The 20,156-nt window shown below is 47.6% G+C and overlaps 1 protein-coding gene across 1 annotated transcript in view; it reads left to right on the top strand.

Annotated features, from left to right (window-relative positions):
* The window catches only part of RPAP3 (RNA polymerase II associated protein 3), a 255,507-nt gene that overhangs the window by 126,793 nt on the left and 108,558 nt on the right, over positions 1-20,156 (top strand). Inside the window, exon 8 of the mRNA XM_063927361.1 lies at positions 13,363-13,494. Within this exon, the coding sequence (XP_063783431.1) occupies positions 13,363-13,494 (132 nt within the window). The remainder of the gene's footprint in view (positions 1-13,362; positions 13,495-20,156) is intronic.

The raw sequence follows: 20,156 nt of genomic DNA, 5'->3' as shown, positions 1-20,156 counted from the left end.
GCACTGCAGGGCGCCGGGGGGCGCCCTGGGCAGCATGAAACCTAGTAAAACTGACAAATAAAGGGGCATAAGATGCTGAGGCACAGTCCTACCCCCGCCAGTATAAAAAAATTACCTCATAAATGCTGAGGAGAAACGCGCCATTACGGGGGCGGGGCTTCCTCCTCAGTCAGCCAGCACACTGCTCAGCGCCATTTTCTCGCCTTCCAGGCTGCAGAGAAGAACGCTGGTCCTCCTCCACTGCTGAACCAAGTATCAGGTTGCAAAACTGGGGGCACAGTGAAATTTAGTGCTATATATTGTGTGATTACCATTATAAAAGTGCTGCATGTCAGTGGGCATTTTGTGTTTCACAGACAATTTATTACTGGCGCTGGGTTGTGAGCTGGCAAATCCTATCTGTGTCCTTCTGACAGATTTTACTGTGGGTCTGTCCCCTATAAGTCCCGGAGTGTCTGTGGTGTGGTTGTGCACGTGTATGACATGTCTGAGGCAGGGAGCTCTTCCCCTGAGGGAGCCATTTTAGGGACACAGAGTTGTAATGTGGTGGCACTGCCGGCACACCACGAGCCTGAATGGGTGAAAGAATTACGTGATAGTGTGAATCATATCGGTAAGAGATTAGATAAGTCTGAGTCTCATGCAGAGAGCTGGAGAAAATCAGTGGAAGATGTGATTTTTCATAGTTATGCCTTTTCATACCACAGGCGACCCCTCTGGGTCACATAAGAGACCATTTGCACAAATAGTACATACTGATACCGACACGGACTCTGATTCCTGTGTCGACGATAGTGATTCCAGGGGGATAGATCCTAAATTGGCAAAAAGCATTCAATACATGATTGTTGCTATAAAGGAAATTTTGGAAGTTACGGAAGCCCCTCCTGTACCTCAGGAGAAGGCTTATTTTTATAAAGAAAGAAAAATTTATGTAACTTTCCCTCCTTCTCATGAGCTTAATACACTATTTGAGGGAGTTTGGGTAAACCCTGAAAAGAAATTTCAGATTCCCAAAAGGATTCAGGTTGCTTATCCTTTCCCGGCAGAGGACAGAAAAGATGGGAGTCACCCCCCGTATTAGACAGTGCCCTGTCAAGGTTAACTAAATAGGTGATTCTCCCTGCACCTGGGACGGCTTCACTGAAGGAGCCGGCAGACCGCAAGTTGTAGACTACGTTAAAATCTATTTATGTGGCCAATGGTACGTTGCTCAGGCCTACCATTGCTGGGACGAGATACTCCTAACGTTAGGTCATATCAAAGACGCTGCTGCATACATGCTAGAAGCCATAAAAGATAATAGACTCTTGAGTTCAAAAGACGCTACCATGGCAGTATCAGCTCGGAGGGCGTTGTGGATTCGCCAGTGAAATGTTAATGCAGATTCCAAAAGAAATATGGAGGCTCTCCCGTATAAAGGTGAGGCCTTGTTTGGAGATGGGCTGGATGCGTTAGTCTCTGCGGCTACCGCAGGTAAGTCGACATTCTTGCCTTATGCTCCTGCAGCGGCGAAAAAGACACAGCACTCTCACATGCAGTCCTTTCGGCCCAACAAATACAAAAAGGGCAAATGTTCCCCCTTCTTTGCAGGTAGAGGAAGGGGAAAAGGAAAGAAATCTGCAGCGTCTCCAGGATCGCAGGAGCAGAAATCAACCCCTGCTTCTGCCAAATCTGCAGCATGACGCTGGGGCTCCCTTGCGGGAGTCCGCTCGGGTGGGAGCACGTCTGAAACTTTTCAGTCAGATCTGGTTTCAATCTGGCCTGGACCCATGGGTCTTACAAATAGTGTCCCATGGATACAAACTGGAGTTTCAAGACGTCCCCCCATGCCAATTTTTCAAATCGACCTTGCCAGCTTCTCTTCCAGACAGAGAAGTAGTAACAGCTGCAATTCAAAAATTATGTCAGGATCAAGTCATTGTCCTGGTACCCTTGTCACAGCAAGGAGAAGGTTTTTATTCAAGCCTTTTCGTAGTTCCAAAGCCGGACGGCTCGGTCAGACCAATTTTAAACCTGAAAAATCTGAATCTCTACCTCAAAATGTTCAAGTTCAAGATGGAATCTCTGAGGGCAGTGATTTCCAGTCTGGAGGAAGGGGAATTGATGGTGTCAGTAGACATAAAAGATGCTTACTTGCATGTTCCTATTTATCCTCCTCACCAAGCTTATCTGAGATTCGCAGTACAGGATTGCGATTACCAGTTCCAGACGTTGCCGTTCGGGCTCTCCACGGCACCGAGGGTATTCACCAAGGTGATGGCAGAGATGATGGTCCTCCTTCGACAACAAGGAGTCAATATAATTCCTTACCTGGACGATCTCCTGATAAAAGTGATATCCAGGGAACGGTTGGTGCAGAACATTGCACTCTCCCTGTCAGTACTCCAACAACACGGTTGGATCATGAATTTTCTGAAGTCACAATTGGAACCGACTACAAGATTGTCCTTTCTGGGGATGATACTGGACACAGAAGTACAGAGAGTATTTCTATCAGTAGAAAAGGCTCTGGAAATCCAGAGAATGGTCAAACAGATTTTGAAACCAACAAGAGTGTTAATACATCAATGCATTCGGTTGTTGGGGAAAATGGTGGCGGCCTACGAGGCCATACAGTTTGATCGATTCCATCCCACCTACACATGCACCGGAAGATAATCCTGTCCTCCAAAGCCAGGATTTCGCTCCTGTGGTGGCTACACAGTTCTCACCTACTAGAGGGATGCAGGTTCGGGATTCAGGACTGGGTCCTAGTAACCACGGATGCAAGTCTCCGAGGCTGGGGAGCAGTCACACAGGGGGAAAGCTTCCAAGGAAAATGGTCAAGTCAGGAAACCTGCCTTCACATAAATGTTCTGGAATTGAGAGCCATTAACAACAGCCTTCTACAAGTGGTACATCTTCTTCAAGATCAACCCGTGCAGATCCAGTCGGACAATGTAACAGCAGTCGCGTACATAAACCGTCAAGGCGGAACGAAAAGCAGAGCGGCAATGGCAGAGGTGACAAAGATCCTCCTCTGGGCAGAAAGGCATGCAAGAGCTCTGTCAGCAATTTTCATTCCGGGAGTGGACAACTGGGAAGCAGACTTCCTCAGCAGACACGATCTCCATCCAGGAGAATGGGGCCTCCACCAAGAAGTCTTCACAGAGGTGACAAGTCTTTGGGGGGTTCCTCAAGTAGACATGATGGCATCTCGTCTCAACAAGAGGCTTCAGAGATATTGTTCCAGGTCGAGAGACCCTCAAGCAATAGCAGTGGATGCACTGGTGACCCAGTGGGTGTTTCGGTCGGTATATATCTTCCCTCCACTTCCACTGATACCAAAAGTTCTCAAAATCATAAGAACAAGGGTTCAAGCAATCCTCATTGCCCCAGACTGGCCAAGAAGGGCTTGGTATCCAGATCTTCAGGAGTTGCTTATAGAAGATCCTCGGCCTCTTCCTCCTCGCGAGGACCTGCTGCAGCAGGGGCCTTGTGTGTATCAAGACTTACCGCGGCTGCGTTTGACGGCATGGCTGTTGAGCGCCGGATCCTAGCCCGAAAGGGTATTCCCAAAGAAGTCATCACCACTCTTATTCAGGCCAGAAAAGGAGTAACGTCTAGACATTACCACCGTATTTGGAGAAAATATGTGTCTTGGTGTGAATCCAAGAAGGCTTCTACGGAGGAGTTTCAGTTGGGACGTTTTCTCCATTTTCTGCAGGCTGGTGTGGATGCGGGCCTAAGATTGTGTTCAGTCAAGGTCCAGATTTCGGCCTTGTCAGTTTTCTTTCAAAAACAATTGGCCTCCCTTCCAGAAGTTCAGACATTCGTGAAAGGGGTGCTGCACATCCAGCCTCCTTTTGTGCCTCCAGTGGCACCATGGGACCTTAATGTGGTGTTGCAGTTCCTTCAATAGGATTGGTTTGAACCTCTACAGGAGATAGAATTGAAGTTTCTCACTTGGAAAGTGGTGATGTTTTTGGCCTTGGCATCCGCAAGGCGGGTGTCTGAGTTGGGGGCCTTGTCTTTCCATATGAACCAACCTATTGTGGTGCCAGTGGATACTGACACTTTCACTGAGTCAAAGTCTCTTGATGTGGTTAGAGCTTTGAAAATTTATGTCACAAGAACAGCTCGGATAAGGAAAACAGAGGCTCTGTTTGTCCTGTATGCTCCCAACAAGGTTGGGTGTCCTGCTTCTAAGCAGACTATTGCGTGCTGGATCAGAGGGACGATTCAGCACGCTCATTCCACGGCAGGATTGGCGATACCGAAGTCTGTAAATGCCCATTCTACTAGAAAGGTGGGCTCATCCTGGGCGGCTGCCCGGGGGGTCTCGGCGTTACAACTTTGCCGAGCAGCTACTTGGTCAGGGTCAAACACGTTTGCTAAATTTTACAAGTTTGACACCTTGGCCGATGAGGACCTCAAGTTTGGGAAGTCGGTGCTGCAGGGTCATCCGCACTCTCCCGCCCGTACTGGAGCTTTGGTATAACCCCATGGTACTGAAGTGGACCCCAGCATCCTCTAGGACGTATGAGAAAACAGGATTTAAATACCTACCGGTAAATCCTTTTCTCCTAGTCCGTAGAGGATGCTGGGCACCCGACCCAGTGCGTACTTTACCTGCAGTTGTTAGTTGTTGTTACACGAGTGTTGTGTTTCGCTTATTTTCAGCATGTTGCTGCAAATGGTTCATGCCTGTTGGCATGTGTTATGTTGAATGCCATGTTGTGCGGCATGGTTGAGGTGTGACCTGGTATGAATCTCACCGTTAAATTAAAAGTAAATCCTTTCCTCGAAATGTCCATCTCCCTGGGCACAGTTCCTATACTGAGGTCTGGAGGAGGGGCATAGAGGGAGGAGCCAGTTCACACCCTTGAAAAGTCTTAAAGTGCCCATGGCTCCTGCGGAACCGTCTATACCCCATGGTACTGAAGTGGACCCCAGCATCCTCTACAGACTAGGAGAAAAGGATTTACCGGTAGGTATTAAAATCCTGTTTTTTCAATTATTTATATTATCTTCCAAAGGACTCTGCTGACAGGCCCTGCGGAGGAGGAGCATTACGATTCTCAACCCGGTCACCTCAGGCTATATCAGCAGTTGGTGGTGTGAGGATCATAAACGCCAGGCTGGTTCTTTTTTTTTTATTGATTGGAAATTAAAAAAAAAAAAAAAAAGATAATTCCAGCTTTGTGACTACCAATAGTTCATTGCACCCTACAGCCCTACAGTTTTTATCCATCTATTCTAATAGGGTGAAAGAACTGCTGTTTGGTGTGTGTGTCAACATGTCAAAAGCACCAACCAAGACCACAAAAACTATTATGTATGTACAAAGTGTGAAAAAAAGAACACTTATGTTGGCAGTTCTGGGGTGTGCGACGCATGTTTAGGAATGGATGCTCAACCTTGGAGCAGTGATCCATCTGCATCATGGAAACATACCCTGGCAGATATTTCTAGGGAAATGGCTGAATCCCGCAAGCAACATTTAGAATGGGCTGCAGGTTTTTCCAAAACCATGGAGGAATTCCTAATTAGAGTTACCCCGTCCGCACAGGCTGAAAAACAGGTCCGGAAGGCAGTAAAGAGGCCACTACCTCTCCGGCAGGAAGAATCGGAGGAGAAGGAGGGTCTCATAGAAGATGAGGAGGAGGAAGAGTCAGTTGAGGCAATTATTGATGTCAGTCCTCAGGAGGAGGATGCGGAAGTCAAGGGGTTAGAGTCCCTTATTGTTGAGGTAAAAAAGGTCCTTAACTTTAAGGAGGAAGAGGTTTAGAAACCTGAGGTTTTTGATTTGTTTGAGTCTCAGAAACCACAAATTGCAGTTTTTCCAAAATCAAATGGAAGCAACCGGATCTTCAGAAAATTCACGGCTAACTACCCATTACCCAAGGGTATCATGTCTAAGTGGGAATTTCCGACGATTGTGGATCCTTCCCTGGCTAGATTGTCAAAAAGGACAATCTTACCTATACCAAATGTGACTACTCTTAAAGAGGCCTCAGATCGTAAGTTAGATATTGCACTAAAATATATGTTTGGGGCTGCAGGAGCATCACAAAGGCCTACAATTATTAGTGCTTGGGTGAACAAGGCTATTGTTGCTTGGGCTGGTCAGATTGTTCAGGTTGTAGCGGAGGATAACAACCAGGAAGAGAGAGTTCGTTTAGCGGAGCATATCCGTAAGTCGGCTACATACATTTGCCAAGCCGCAAAGGATGCTAACAGAATAGCATCACGCATCTTGGCTTCGGCCATATCGGCCAGAAGGATTCTGTGGCTCGGTGAATGGCAAGTGGCTTCTGATTCCAAGATGGCAGTGGAGGCGATCCCCTTTGTAAGGGAAACCTTATTCGGTCCAGAGTTAGACAAGTGGATTTCACAGACAACAGTGGGGAAGTTACTTTTCTCTTACGTCCTAGTGGGATCTTGTACTTTAGTACCATGGGGTATAGATCGGGTCCACTGGAGCCTGGCACTTTAAAACTTTTAGTGCGTGTATGTGTGTGCTGGCTCCTCCCCTCTATGGCCCTCCTACCAGACTCCGTTTAGAAAAATGTGCCCAAGGAGCCGGGTGCACTTCTCTGGAGCACCAGAGATTTTTCTTTAAATTTAATTTACTTTATTATTTTCAGGTAGCTCTGCTTGGCAGACAGACTACCTGCTTCTTGGGACTTAGAGGGGAAACCGAACCAACCTCCTGAGGGTTAATGGTTCGTAATCCCAGCTGACAGGACACTGAGCTCCTGAGGTACTGATCACACATCATTAGTAAGTGTGCCCACGCCAGCAGCTTGCCGCCACGCTCTAACTGATGCCGAAGATCCAGGTGCGGTGGGTCTTACACCGGGGTCCCGGTTAGCTTTATGTCAAAAGGACGTCCTTTCATCGGAAATATGACTCGCTATTTGTCCTTTATGATGCCTCCAGGATTGGTAGGACAGCTTCTAAGCAGTCTATTGCTCGTTGGCTCAGGTTGACCATTCAACAGGCCTATATTTCGTCGGCTCTGCCCTTGCCGACGTCTATTCAGGCCCACTCGACAAGGTCGGTGGGGTCTTCCTGGGCGGCTGCCCGGGGGGGTTTCGGCCCTACAATTGTGCCGAGCTGCAACTTGGATTGGTTCGAGCACGTTTGTCAAATTCTATAGGTTCGGTATCTAGGCCAAGGATGACCTTCGGTTTGGTCAGGCGGTTTTACAGGAGTCTCAGCACTCTCCCACCCGTTTGGGAGCTTTGGGACTTCCCCATGGTACTAAAGCACAAGACCCCAGTATCCACTAGGACGTAAGAGAAAATAGGAATTTAATACCTACCAGTAATTCCTTTTCTATTAGTCCGTAGTGGATACTGGGCACCCGCCTCAGTGCTTCGTTCCTGCTTACCTGTGTAAGTATTTGGTTGGACCGACGTTGCGGTCCCATTATGTTGTTGGGATAGCCGTGCTATCCGGGTTAGGTTGGTGTTGCTATCCTCTGTTCTGGTTAGCGCCCTCCTTTTGGTTCTAGTTGTGTGTTGGCTTGTTGCCTCACCGCTGTTGTATTGTTCTTCTCTCATATTATGTCCGTCTCCTCGGGCACAGTTTTCCTAGACTGAGTCTGGTAGGAGGGGCATAGAGGGGAGGAGCCAGCACACATACACACACTAAAAGTTTTAAAGTGCCAGGCTCCAGTGGACCTGATCTATAGCCCATGGTACTAAAGTACAAGACTCCAGTATCCACTACAGACTAGGAGAAAAGGAATTACCGGTAGGTATTAAATTCCTATTTTCTGCCTACCACGTATCCTAGAACCACTCTACCGGTCAGGAGAAATTATTCTGGTCCGGTGTTCAATTAATTTAGGTCTCAATCCTTTCAAGCTAGAGGAAGAGGTTTTGGTGGTTAAGCTTGTGGAAGCAGAGGTAGAGGCCATTCCCAGACCACAACCAGAAAGCAGGACCCTAAACCTGCTGACAAGACCGTAGCATGACTGTCTCCCAGCTCACCTTGGGTCTCCTATGGTGGGCGCACGGTTGGAAAGGTTTCAGGACACCTGAGCCGAAACCTCACCAGAAGTCTGGATCAACAATATTATCTCCCAGGGATACAGGATAGATTTTCTAAACCACCCTCACTCTCAATTCTTTACAACAGGCCTTCCTCAATGTCCACAGAAAGCTAGGGCATTAGATACTGCTATTTAAAAGTTACTTCAGACGGAAGTAATTATGCCTGTTCCGACTTCTCAAAGAGGAACGGGATTTTATTCAAATCTTTTTGTAGTGCCAAAACCAGATGGTTCAGTCAGGCCAATTCTCGATTTAAAAGTTTTAAATCAGTTTCTGAGAATGTACAGGTTCAAGATGGAGTCAATACAGTCGGTTATTGCGGGACTGGAACAAGAAGAGTTCATAGTGTCCATGGACATAAAGGATGCGTACCTCCATGTTCCAATTTGGACCCCACACCAAGCCTATTTACGGTTTGCAGTGGACAAGAATCACTACCAGTTCAGATCCCTACCTTTCGGCCTATCATCATCCCGAGAATCTTCACAAAGATCATGGCTGTCATGGTCGCGAAATTGAGATCGTTAGGGGTAACGGTCATCTCGTATCTGTACGACCTTCTGATCAAGGCTCCCCCTCAGGACCAGTTGATCAGGGGTGCTCAGACCACTCATCAGTTTCTGATTCGACACAGCTGGATCGTGAATTTCAAAAAATCCAACCTACAACCAACGCAGAGGATTCCAATTTCTGGGTCTCATTTTAGATACGATACATCTGAAAGTGTTTCTCCCAGAAGACAAGATTCAGACATCAAGGAAATGGTACGTCAGGTTCTGCAGAGTCAGACGGTCTCTCTGCATTTTTGTTTAAAGCTTCTTGGAAAGATGGTGGCATCCTTCGAAGTGATCCAATACGGCAGGCTTCATTCCAGACCTTTTCAGATGAATCTGATTGCCCAGGGGGCAGGCGTGCACTGGTTTCTCCGGCAAAGGATTCACTTGTCGCCACAGGTCAGCACCTCCTTAATTTTGTGGTCGGGCCACTGGAACTTGGCAGCGGGGAAAAGGTTTGGAATCTGGGATTGGAAGATTCTGACAACAGATGCCAGTCTCAGGATGGGGAGCAGTACTGGAAAACCACCAGTTTCAGTGAAGATGGTCACCGCAGGAGAGCAGAATTCCAATAAATATTCTGGAACTAACAGCCATTTACAATGCACTTCTTATGGCAGAAGACCTAGTGAGGGCTCAACACGTGAGAGTAAAGTCAGCTAATGTGACGGCAGCGGCATACATAAACCATCAGGGAGGAACAAAAAGCCGCATGGCTTTAAAAGAGGACACAAGGATCCTGTCTTGGACAGAAAAGTGCAACATAATCCTGTGAGCAGTCTTCATTCCAGGGGTAGAAAATTGGGAAACAGACTACCTCAGTCACCAAGGTATGCATCCAGGGGAGTGGTGTCCACACCCACAGGTTTTCGAGGCAGTAGTACAAAGGTGAGGTCTACCGCAGATGGACCTTATGGCCTTGCAGGAGTTGGCACTCGGACCTGAGGGGACTCCTGGCGGAAGATCCTTGGAGGCTGCCTCAGAGAGAAGACCTCTTGCCCATTCCTTCACCCAGACCTGAACCGTCTACGTTTGACGGCGTGGTTCTTGAGACCAGGACTCTGAGAGACAGGGGTATTGCAAAATCGGCTATCACCACTATGTTAGCTGCAAGGAAACAGTCACTGCTGCACATTACTATAGAATATGGAAGCAGTACAAGGACTGGTGTCAGTCTAAAGGGTGGAATTCCAGAGAGTTCCACCTTAATAGATTTTTGTGGTTTCTCCAAAATGGTTTAGATGGAGGTTTGAGGATGGGATCCTTGAAGGTACAAGTCTCGGTCCTCTCTATTCTGTTTCAACAACATCTGGCGTCCTTACAGGAGGTTCAGACATTTTTACAAGGTGTGTTGAGGATACAACCACCTTTTCGTCCTCCCACGGCTCCTTCAGATCTAAATTTAGTGCTCATATTTTAAATTGGCAGTTTTCGAGCCATTGGCGAAAGCAGATCTTAAATATATATCCTGGAAAGTTACCCTGCTCTTAGCTTTGGCATCAGCAAGAAGGGTCTCAGAGTTGGGCACTCTATGGTGTAATAGTTCCTTTCTCGTTTTTCATGAGGACACAGCGGAGCTCCGTACAAAAGCAGAGTTTCTCCCTAAGGTGTGATAGTGCCGATTTATTACCTTATAACATTCACTATATGTGGGTAAGAGACTCGGTACGCAATTGGCGTATGGGGTACCGTAAGGGTACGCACTTAGCGTAGCAGATGCTTAGCCGTGGTCGAGACGCAAATGCGGCACGCTCGCTCACAGCTAACGCTTGGTGTCGAGCACGCTATAGGCGGCCGACTACCGTAATGCTACGCTACTAGCGTAGCGGACGCTCGTGACCACGAACGGAACACAAGCGGCGCAGACGCTCAGGGGATGACACTCAGTAAACCTTGTATGCAACACACTGAAAGATTGAGTATATACTGTAAACCTTACTACTGAAATACTGTAGCGATATAACGCTGCTTAACCTTGTTAATTTGAAAGCTGCTTGAGCGATTGAGACGCTCCGATTACCCTCAGCAATGTAATAAACACACAATACCTTGCTAAGGCTCCAAAACCTTTACTAACGAGATTTAGTTATATCAAAAGGGGAAAACAGTTAACAGTTCATACACTACAGGCTAACATCAATATCTAAGCAGAATAACTACACATAAATATATAATAGCGGCACAATCGCAAACAATAACATACAATGAGAGAGAGAGAACGTGGCAAAATACAGTCAGAGTTTTAGAATGGTCACAGAGAATAACTTACACACACTGGGGAATGATCGCTGCGCAGTCCTGGTACCAGCTCCGAGTTAGTCAAGATGAAAACCGTTTGTGGAGAGAAGACTGAGCTGGCCAGGCTGGCTGTCCTTATATACACTGCGTACAGTATACTACAAAGGGACCTATAATCTCATTGTTCATTGGACACAGGAATGTCTCCTCGCATCATAACAAAAGGTCATAGGTTAGTTTGAACAGGTGGGCTGTGACTATATCAAACTGCTCAGGTGGGAGGGAATCTCAGAATTCCCGCCGCATGGATAATGAACCGCAAATATAGTAAATGTCCAGAAACTACTAATAGACATAACTATACGCAGGAGCGATTAATCTTTACCTAACCAGCACCGGATTGTTTCTAATAAAATGTTCTTTAGTTAGGTACCAAACACAACTGCTCAAGCCCTGTCTGACCCTTCGTACCATGCAAAGAGGAATTCCTGTGTCCAGCGACCAGTTACAATAAACAAACTTACAGTTATTATTAAGGGGAACATTACCTATAAAACATACTATTTGGATTTACTATGTAACGATTGAGTCGCCCGCTAGACGCACACAAACTCTACCGTAAATGCACATACCATGCGCTCGAGCGCATGGCCGAGGAGGCGCCGTCACGCAACTGCGAATATGCGCACGCACGGGAGAGAATGTGCACGTGTATCTTAGACCAAGCACGCGCATGGGGTGGATATATGGCAACGTGTAGCATGATATTTTTCCGACTTTGACAGGTGTTTTCAGGTTTCCACATTAATCAGCCTATTATGGTCTCTTTCTTCCAGGGGCTTCTAAATAGACTCTAGCCAGATTGATACGATTTACCATCAGACAGGCTTATATCTCTAGTGGTAAGAGGGTCCCATTTGGGGTAGGTGCTCATACCACCAGATCAGTGGGTGCTTCATGGGCAGCAGCTAGAGGAGCCTCCACTCACACACGTTCACTCTATTCTACAAGTATGATACGTTTGCGTCTAGGGATACCAGGTTTGTACGTTTGGTTCTGCAGGCTTCGGACAGTATATTTGGGATGTCCCCAGCTGCCTGAAGAGTTCCAGTGTCCCCTAGTGGATGAAAGAGAAAAGAGGATTTTGGTACTTACTGATAAATCCATTTCTCTGAATCCATTTGGGGACACTGGACGCCCCACCTCTGTGCTGTCAACCTGCATGTTCTTGTTAAATTTAGTTCAGACAGTTTTCATGATTATGTTAATGGTTCTTGGTTGCTGTTTGACTTGTTGCTACGGTTGGTTCCTTTCCATAAGGCCTTAATTTTCATGTTCCCTCTTCTCTCCGTAAAAATTTTCAAACTGAGGGATTATGAGGCGTGAAGGGGGAGGAGCCAGCTGTACATAAATTTGTTATTTAGATTGTGCTACCTCCGGTCTGCATACTTCACACCCCAGCTGTCTGAAGAGTTCCAGGCCCTCATTCCGAGTTGATCGCTCGCTAGCTGCTTTTAGCAGCCGTGCAAAAGCTAAGCCGCCACCCTCTGGGAGTGTATCTTAGCTTAGCAGAAGTGCGAACGAAAGGATCGCAGTGCTGCTACAAAAAAAGATTGTGCAGTTTCAGAGTAGCTCGAGACTTACTCCTAGCTAGCGATCAGTTCAGACTATTTAGTTCCTGTTTTGACGTCACAAACACGCCCTGCGTTCGCCCAGCCACGCCTACGTTTTTCCAGCCACTCCTGCGTTTTTATCTGGCACGCCTGTGTTTTTTCACACACTCCCCGAAAACGGTCAGTTACCACCCAGAAACACCCACTTTCTGTCAATCACTCTGAGGCCAGCAGTGCGACTGAAAAGCGCCGCTAGAGCTTGTGTAAAACTGCATCGGCTTTTGTGAAATTACGACGCGCGTGCGCAGTGCGCCCCATACGCATCAACAGAATTGCCGTTTTATAGACTGATCGCTGCGCTACGAACGAAAGCAGCTAGCGATCAACTTGGAATGAGGGCCCCAGTTTCCCCGAGTGGATTCAGAGAAATAGATTTATCAGTAAGTACCAAAATCCTCTTTTCTGGAAATGTAAAGTCTTCTAAAAAAACAAAAACAAACCCAGGTATAATGTGGATGGCTGTGCATAAATAATTAGAGAGATTAGTGTTGGACTTTGATGAGCCCAAAAAGTACCAAAATAGAAAAACAGCAATCGGTTTAAGAAGCAAAAGTTTTGTATCTGAAGAAATAGATACATGCGAAAGCATGAAGTTATCAGTGCAGTTTAATATGTGTAAATGTTCTAGACACAGACATTATGGGGGGAATTCAAATGTTTGAAAAGTTGGTTGGGTGTCTGTTTTTTCCTGTCTATTAGATAGGAAAAAACAGACACACCCAACTGACTTTCAAACATTTGAATTCCCCCCATTGTGTTGGGGGGATAGGGAAAAGTACCATGTAAACAAAGTGCAATGATTTTTGTATAAAGTGTGTTTAATATTTATATTGTTTATCTTATTTTTAGGAGTTACCGACTTCCTCTAGTTCTCCACAGGAAAAAGAAAATGTAAAGGAAAATACTGATGTTTGTGAAGAAGAAAATGAGTGTAAAGGTGTCCAACAGCAGAAACAACAAGCTATCGTACAGAAAGACCTGGTACTTTTTAGTTTCTGTCTTTTAAGAAACATTGATATTAGTTAAGACTTTTTGGCCCAGATTTATCAAGCCTTGCAGAGTGATAAATTGCACAGTGATAAAGTACCAACCAATCGGCTCCTAAATGTAATTTCTGCAGCAGGATATATTGGTTTCCACAGGAACACATTGGGGTGTAGAGTGGATCTTGATCCAGAGGCACCAACAGGCTAAAGCTTTAGGCTGTCCCAGGTTGCATTGGGGCCTCCTCTATAAACCCCGCCTCCATGCACTAGAGCTCAGTTTTCGAGTTGGTGCCTGCAGCAGCAGGTCACCTAACAGGAGGGCTGTACTGGGCAGCCCTGAAAAAGCTTCTAGGAAGATTTTTTCTCTGGGCTGTCAGCTCTGTATGTCAGGGTGACACTTCAGCGCTGCAGCTCCACCACCTCCCAAGCGGCGTCTCATACTACCGCGGCTCAGTTCCCGTGTACTTTAGGCGGAGATGCTCCGGCTTAGGCACACTGTCTCAGATGCTCTCCTGGTTCACGTGGCTGCTACAAGGAGGAGATAAGAGGGTGCCCTAGACGGGACCCGTCATTAAATCGCGTTCCGTCCGTGACCTAGGGAAACTGGTTGCGGCTCTGGCGTGGACAATGTCTCCAAGCAGGGATCCCACTAGACCACCTGGGCATCTGAGTACAGGTCGGGTGTACTAACACCCCATTAATAAGACTCACAGTACCTGGGGTGGAAGTCCAGCATAGGGGAGGTGGTGCTTGACCTGTAGCCCCTCCCCCGGCCCAGGGCACTATCTCTGAGCAGATTTTGCCGCCCTGGTGCTGCCTCACACTATCCCTCACTCCCTGCCTGAGACGCTGGGCGCCATCTTCTGAGCACAGCTGCGGTTGTTGGTCTCTGGGACTGCAGGGCAAGGTCTCCATTGTAAAGCCGCCTGTATACAGCGCCGTGACTTTACAAACACTTGAGTATTCTACATGTCTTGATACAGACAGCGTTAGTTAAGAAAAAGTGTACCTGTTACAGAATTTATTTATTTATTTATAACAGTTTCCTATATAGCGCAGCAAATTCTGTTGCACTTTAGAACTGGTCACAATTAGAAGACAAAACTGGGTAAAAACAAACAGTCATAGAGGTAGGAAGGCACTACTCGCAATCTCTGGGGAAATAGGCATTGATACACAAGGATATGTGCTATCTATTGCATAGTTGTCCACCAGATTGTAGAGGTTCTTGGTGGGCTGCATGATATCGCATCACAGCAGTGATGAACCAGGGTCAGGAGGAAAGGAGAGTGAAGAAAGAAAATATGTGAGGATAAGTGTGGACTGTACTGTGGTGATATAATTGGATAGGAAAGCTATGAAGGTTCTGAAATTTGATAAGCTTGTCTGAATAGGTGAGTTTTCAGGGAGCGCTTGAAGGTTTGAAGACTAGAGGAGAGCAGGGCCGGCCCGACCATTACGCTGACTACGCAGCTGCGTAGAGCGCTGCATTGTGGAGGGCGCAGCGGATCACTTAACCAGCAGGTGCCCGTCTCCTTCACAGTGCCTGCATTAGCTCTGTGCACCAGCAGAGGGAGTCAGAGCCTCTGTGTGCGGTACTGTGGAGGCACCTGCACTGTGTCACCCAGGGAGCCACCTGTCGCACATCAGCTAGAGGTTCCGCTCCCCCCATCCCACCTAGGGCCAGATTGACACACAAGGGGCCCCACACAGGTCAGTCCGTGTGGACACAGTAACAGGCCTTTCTGTGCAGTCTGTAAGAAAGCCGCATTAGGCAGTGTCATGGGCAGCTTTGTGTGAAGGTGGCAGGGTACAGGCAGTATACAGAACATCTATGTGCGAGGACCCAAAATGGAGATACAGAATGTGACTGCTGAAGTGATATGTAGTTGCGGCTGTGCTCAGTCCTTGCTCTGTGGCTGTGTGTACACTATGCACACAGATGAGGAGCTGGAGCAGCAGTCCTGAGTCCCTTTTTATTACATGCTTAAGGGACTTGGGAGACATTCTGTAGCATGTAAGGACCATGCATTCTGCAGCAGGAGACATTTCTGGATGCTCTAAATCAGCTAGAGGCCTCAACCAAAGGTAAGCACCCATGGACTCTATGTGGCATGGTGGGGGGGGATCATTGGGACATAATGTTAATAAAAAGGGGCTTTATTTACAATGAGCTGACATGAGAACATAATAAAGTGGACTCCGTGTGGCATACTGGGAGGCACTTTGTGGCACTGGGTCATAGTATTAATATGGGGGTTCTGTGTGGTATAGTGTGGGTGGGCAATATGTGCCATACTGGGGCAGTACTGGTGTACTGGAGTAGGCTGTTTTTCATACTGGAGGCACAGTGGGGCATAATGCTTATACTGCATGCACAATGTAGCATGTTGGGGACATTGTGGCATAAAGTTCATACTGGGGGTACAGTGTAGCATGATGTTTATAATTTTATTGTTCGGGGACCCTACAAATTAGTTGCCCTAATCTGGCCCTGATCCCACCTGTCGCCTCGCTCTGCAGGTTAGTGTGTGCGCTGTTACCTTGTCATATATGCTGCGCCCCCCCGCACTCTCATCACTAGTGTCAGGGATAGATCCCACTGGCCCGGGCTTAATGAGCCAGCAGTGCCAGAGACGGATTTTGCACAAGGCGAACCAGGCAAACAGTAGCTAGACACCACAGAGCCAACAGAGCTGTTGGAGGGCTGGTGTGAGTGTGTGGGCTGAGAGGAAAGTCCGGGCGCCAATAGCATCAGGGGTTGGGGCTGGGAGAGAAGCTGTTTGCCTGGTACCAGGAAGCTGTCTGTGTCTGAGACATAGGCTGACCCAGGGGTTATGGCTAAAACCAAGTTGGGGAAAGGACCTTTGACGTCACTAGGGGGAGGAACAAGGCCCGAACATAGTACCCGAAATGTACCCTTGTGGGTTTGCTTCACTCGACACAGGTTTACTAATGGGAACAGTTGGTGGCGTGGATAATGAAGTTACTATCCTGCCGGCCTTGCTCCTCCCCCTGATGTCAGAGGTCCTTTAGCCCACTTGGTTCTAGCATCTACCCTGACTCAGGAGGTGCAGAGGGGGAGGGGCAAGGCACCTGTACCTGCTCCGTTCAGTGACAGGAGGGAGAACAGCTGCGGGAGACCACCTAGCCAACACACCACAGCCACTGAAAGCACAGCTGCTGGATCAGGTGAGTAGAGCAAATAGAAGCTGCATTTAACAGGCAGCGGGGAACTCGTGGGGAGGGGAAGGGTGACAGACTGACAGTGGCTGGTAAAAATAGATGGGGTGAAAATACAAATGGTTAGTGCAGAAAGTGGATACAGAAGTTTGTCATATACTCCAAGTCCTCTTTTTATGTTGTTGTTTTTTTTTTTTTGTAGCTTTCATTGTGGAGTTTGCTCAGGCAGTTGTTTTAGTTGACTTTGGAGTACCATGAAATATATATGTTGGACTATGTTTATGGAAAAAACTTGTGTCATGTTGGAGACACTTACAGGAGAAACAATGTGATGTTCTGGGAAAAAGAGGCTGGTATATAGTTGACTGTGAGGTGGTAATGTAACACATTCTCCAACTCGTATACAATCACATGCCTCTTCCTCAGTCCAGGACAGGATGTAGTTAGCACAACAGAATACCGTCACCGGAATCCCGACAGCTGACATCTTACATGTATGTATCCGGGGGGAGGGTTAGGGTCAGGCTGCGGGAGGGGATGATAGGTTTTATGCTGCGGGAAGGGAGGGTTAGAATTAGGCTGCAGGTAAAGAGGGTTGGGATGTGGGAGGTAAGTTTGGGTTGGGCTGTGGGAAGGTAAATTGGATTTAGGCTGCGGGTAGGGAGGTTAGGGTTAGACTGCGGGTACAGAGGGTTAGGCTGTGGGAAGGGAGGGTTAGGGATAGACTGCGGGTACAGAGGGTTAGGCTGTGGGAAGGGAGGGTTAGGGTCAGAGGCGTCACCGGGTGTGGTGACACCCGGTGCGCACCCCTGATCTCCTGCCGCGATCGCGGCAAAAGGGGCGTGGTCTTACAGTTAGGGGGCGTGGCTTCACGGGGATCCTGGAATCGTCACTCTGGGGGCGTGCCCAGCATCTCCGGAGATGCTGGGCTTTTCCCCCAGAGACGGTCTCAGTGCGCTGTCGGCTCCTCTGCTATGACAGGAGCCGGGTGCTGTAGCAGAATTTCACACTGCAGCACCTGGCTCCTGTCACTGCGGAGGAGCTGACATTTGGTGTCACACCCGGGTGCGGGCCGCACCCCCCGCACTCGCCTTGTGACGCCACTAATTAGGGTTAGACTGCGGGTACAGAGGGTTAGGCTGCGGGAGGGGAGGTTAGGCTGCGGGAAGGGAGGGTTAGACTGCAGGAACAGAGGGTTAGCGTTAGGCTGCAGGAGGGGAGGGTTAGGATTAAACTGCGGGTACAGAGAGTTAGGGTTAGGCTGCAGGAGGGGATATTAGGGTTAGGCTGCGAGAAGGGAGGTTTAGGATTACACTGTGGGAAGGGAGGGTTAGGGGATGGGGAAGGATTAGGCTTATGTTCTATATGAATAACTCTTGAGATTTCCACTGTCAGGATGCCGGTGTCTGTATTCTGTCCGCAGGGATCCAGAAAAGCAACCGTCAAGGACACCTCACTGCTGTATAGGTCTGCAAAATATCTTATCAAGAGGCACCAAAATCTATATTCGCTTACCATAAAAATAAAGCTTGGGCCGGCCCTGGATGAGAGTCTTATTGTACGTGGTAGGGCATTCCACAGAATGGGTGCAGCCGAAGAAAGTCCTGTAATCGTGCATGGGAGCAAGTAATGAGTGTTGATAGACGTAGATCTTGTGAAGAGCGAAGGGGCCGGGTTGGGAGATATTTTGAGATAAGCAGAGAGATGTATGTTGGTGTAGTGTGGTTAATAGCCTTGTGTGTAAGTAACAGTATTTTATATTGAAGACGGTAGAATACAGGTAGCCAATGGAGGGACTGACAAAGTGGGTCTGCAGACGATGAACGTCTAGCGAGGAATATTATCCTTGCAGCTGTATTCAGAATGGATTGTAATGGTGAGAAGACTATTGCAATAATCAATGTGGGAGATAATGAGAGCATGGATTAGGGTTTTAGCAGTCTTTTTGTAAGGTGTGATCGTATTTTGGATATGTTTCTTAGATGCATGTAACATGGTTCTGAGACCGATTGAATATGGGGAGTAAAGGACAGTTCAGAGTCAAGTATGACACCTAGGCAGCGGGCTTGTGGTGTAGGGTTGATTGTAGAGTTCTCAACAGTGATAGAAATATCAGGTTGGTAACTACTATTGGCCGGTGGAAGTATAATTAACTCTGTTTTGGAAATATTGTTTGAGGTGGCGAGATGACATCCAAGATAAAATGGCAGAGAGGCATTCAGTGACCTGGCCCAATACAGATAGAGACAAATCAAGGGAGGATAGGTAGATTTGAGTATCATCTGCGTACGGGTGTAGTATGGTATGCCGGCGGCTGGGCTCCCGGCGACCAGCATACCGGCGCCGGGAGCCCGGCCGCCGGTATACCGACAGCGTGGCAAGCGCAAATGAGCCCCTTGCGGGCTCGCCGCGCTGCGGTCACGGTGGCGCGGTCCCCACGAGGGAGAAAATCTGTCGGTATGCCGGCTGTCGGAATTCCGGCGCCGGTATACAGTGCGGCGGGATCCTGACAGTCGGCAACCTGAAGACCACCCCTGCGTACAGATGATACTGAAATACAAAAGAGCTGATTAGTTTCCCAAGAGATGAGGTATAGATTGAGGAAAGCAGAGGACCTAAGACTGAGCCCTGCGGTACTCCAACTGAAAGAGGTAGCGAAGAAGAGGTGGATTCAGAGAAACGGACATTGAAAGAATGATTAGATAGGTAGGATAGGAACCAAGAGAGGGCCGTGTCCTGAAGACCTAGGGATTGCTGTGTTTGTATGAGAAGAGAGTGGACACAGTGTCAAAAGCAGCAGAGAGATCTAGAAGAATAAGTAGTGAGTAATGGCCTTTAGACTTCGCGGTGACCAGATCATTCACTACTTTAGTCAGTTCTGTCTCTGTTGAGTGTTGGGAACGAAAGCCTGATTGATGTGGGTCCTTAAAGTTGTATGAGTTAAGAAAGTGTGTGAGGCGAGTGTAGGCAAGTTTCTCAAGTAGCTTGGAGAGACATGGTAGCTGAGAGATGGGACGGTAGTTTGAGAGAGTGTTAGGGTCAGAATTTAGTTTTTTCAGAATGGGAGTAATCACTGCATGCTTGAACAGTGAAGGAAAGATACCAGTAGAGAGAGAGATTACATATGTTTGTTAAGGTTGGGATGAGCACAGGAGACAGAGCTTTACTTATTTGTGAGGTTATTGGATCAAGAGGAGAGGTAGTAGAGTAGCAGGATGAGAAGAGTGTTGATACTTCATCTTCATTTGTGGAATCAAATGAAGAGAAAGTGCCAGAGGGTTCAGGTAAGGAATTGACCTCATTGGTTGAGGAAGAGCATACCATTTCATCTTGGATCTTATCAATCTTCTCCTTGAAGTAGGAAGCAAGATCTTGTGCCTTGATAGTGGCTGGCGGGTTGGGTGAAGGAGGGTTGAGAAGTGATTTAAATGTATTAAAAATTCGTTTGGGGTTAGAGGCTTGAGCAGAGATGAG

This window comes from Pseudophryne corroboree, chromosome 6 (assembly GCF_028390025.1).
Source record: "Pseudophryne corroboree isolate aPseCor3 chromosome 6, aPseCor3.hap2, whole genome shotgun sequence".
Classification (NCBI taxonomy): Eukaryota; Metazoa; Chordata; class Amphibia; order Anura; family Myobatrachidae; genus Pseudophryne; species Pseudophryne corroboree.
Note: the sequence above shows the minus strand (reverse complement) of the source record. Positions and strands in the feature narration are given on the sequence as shown.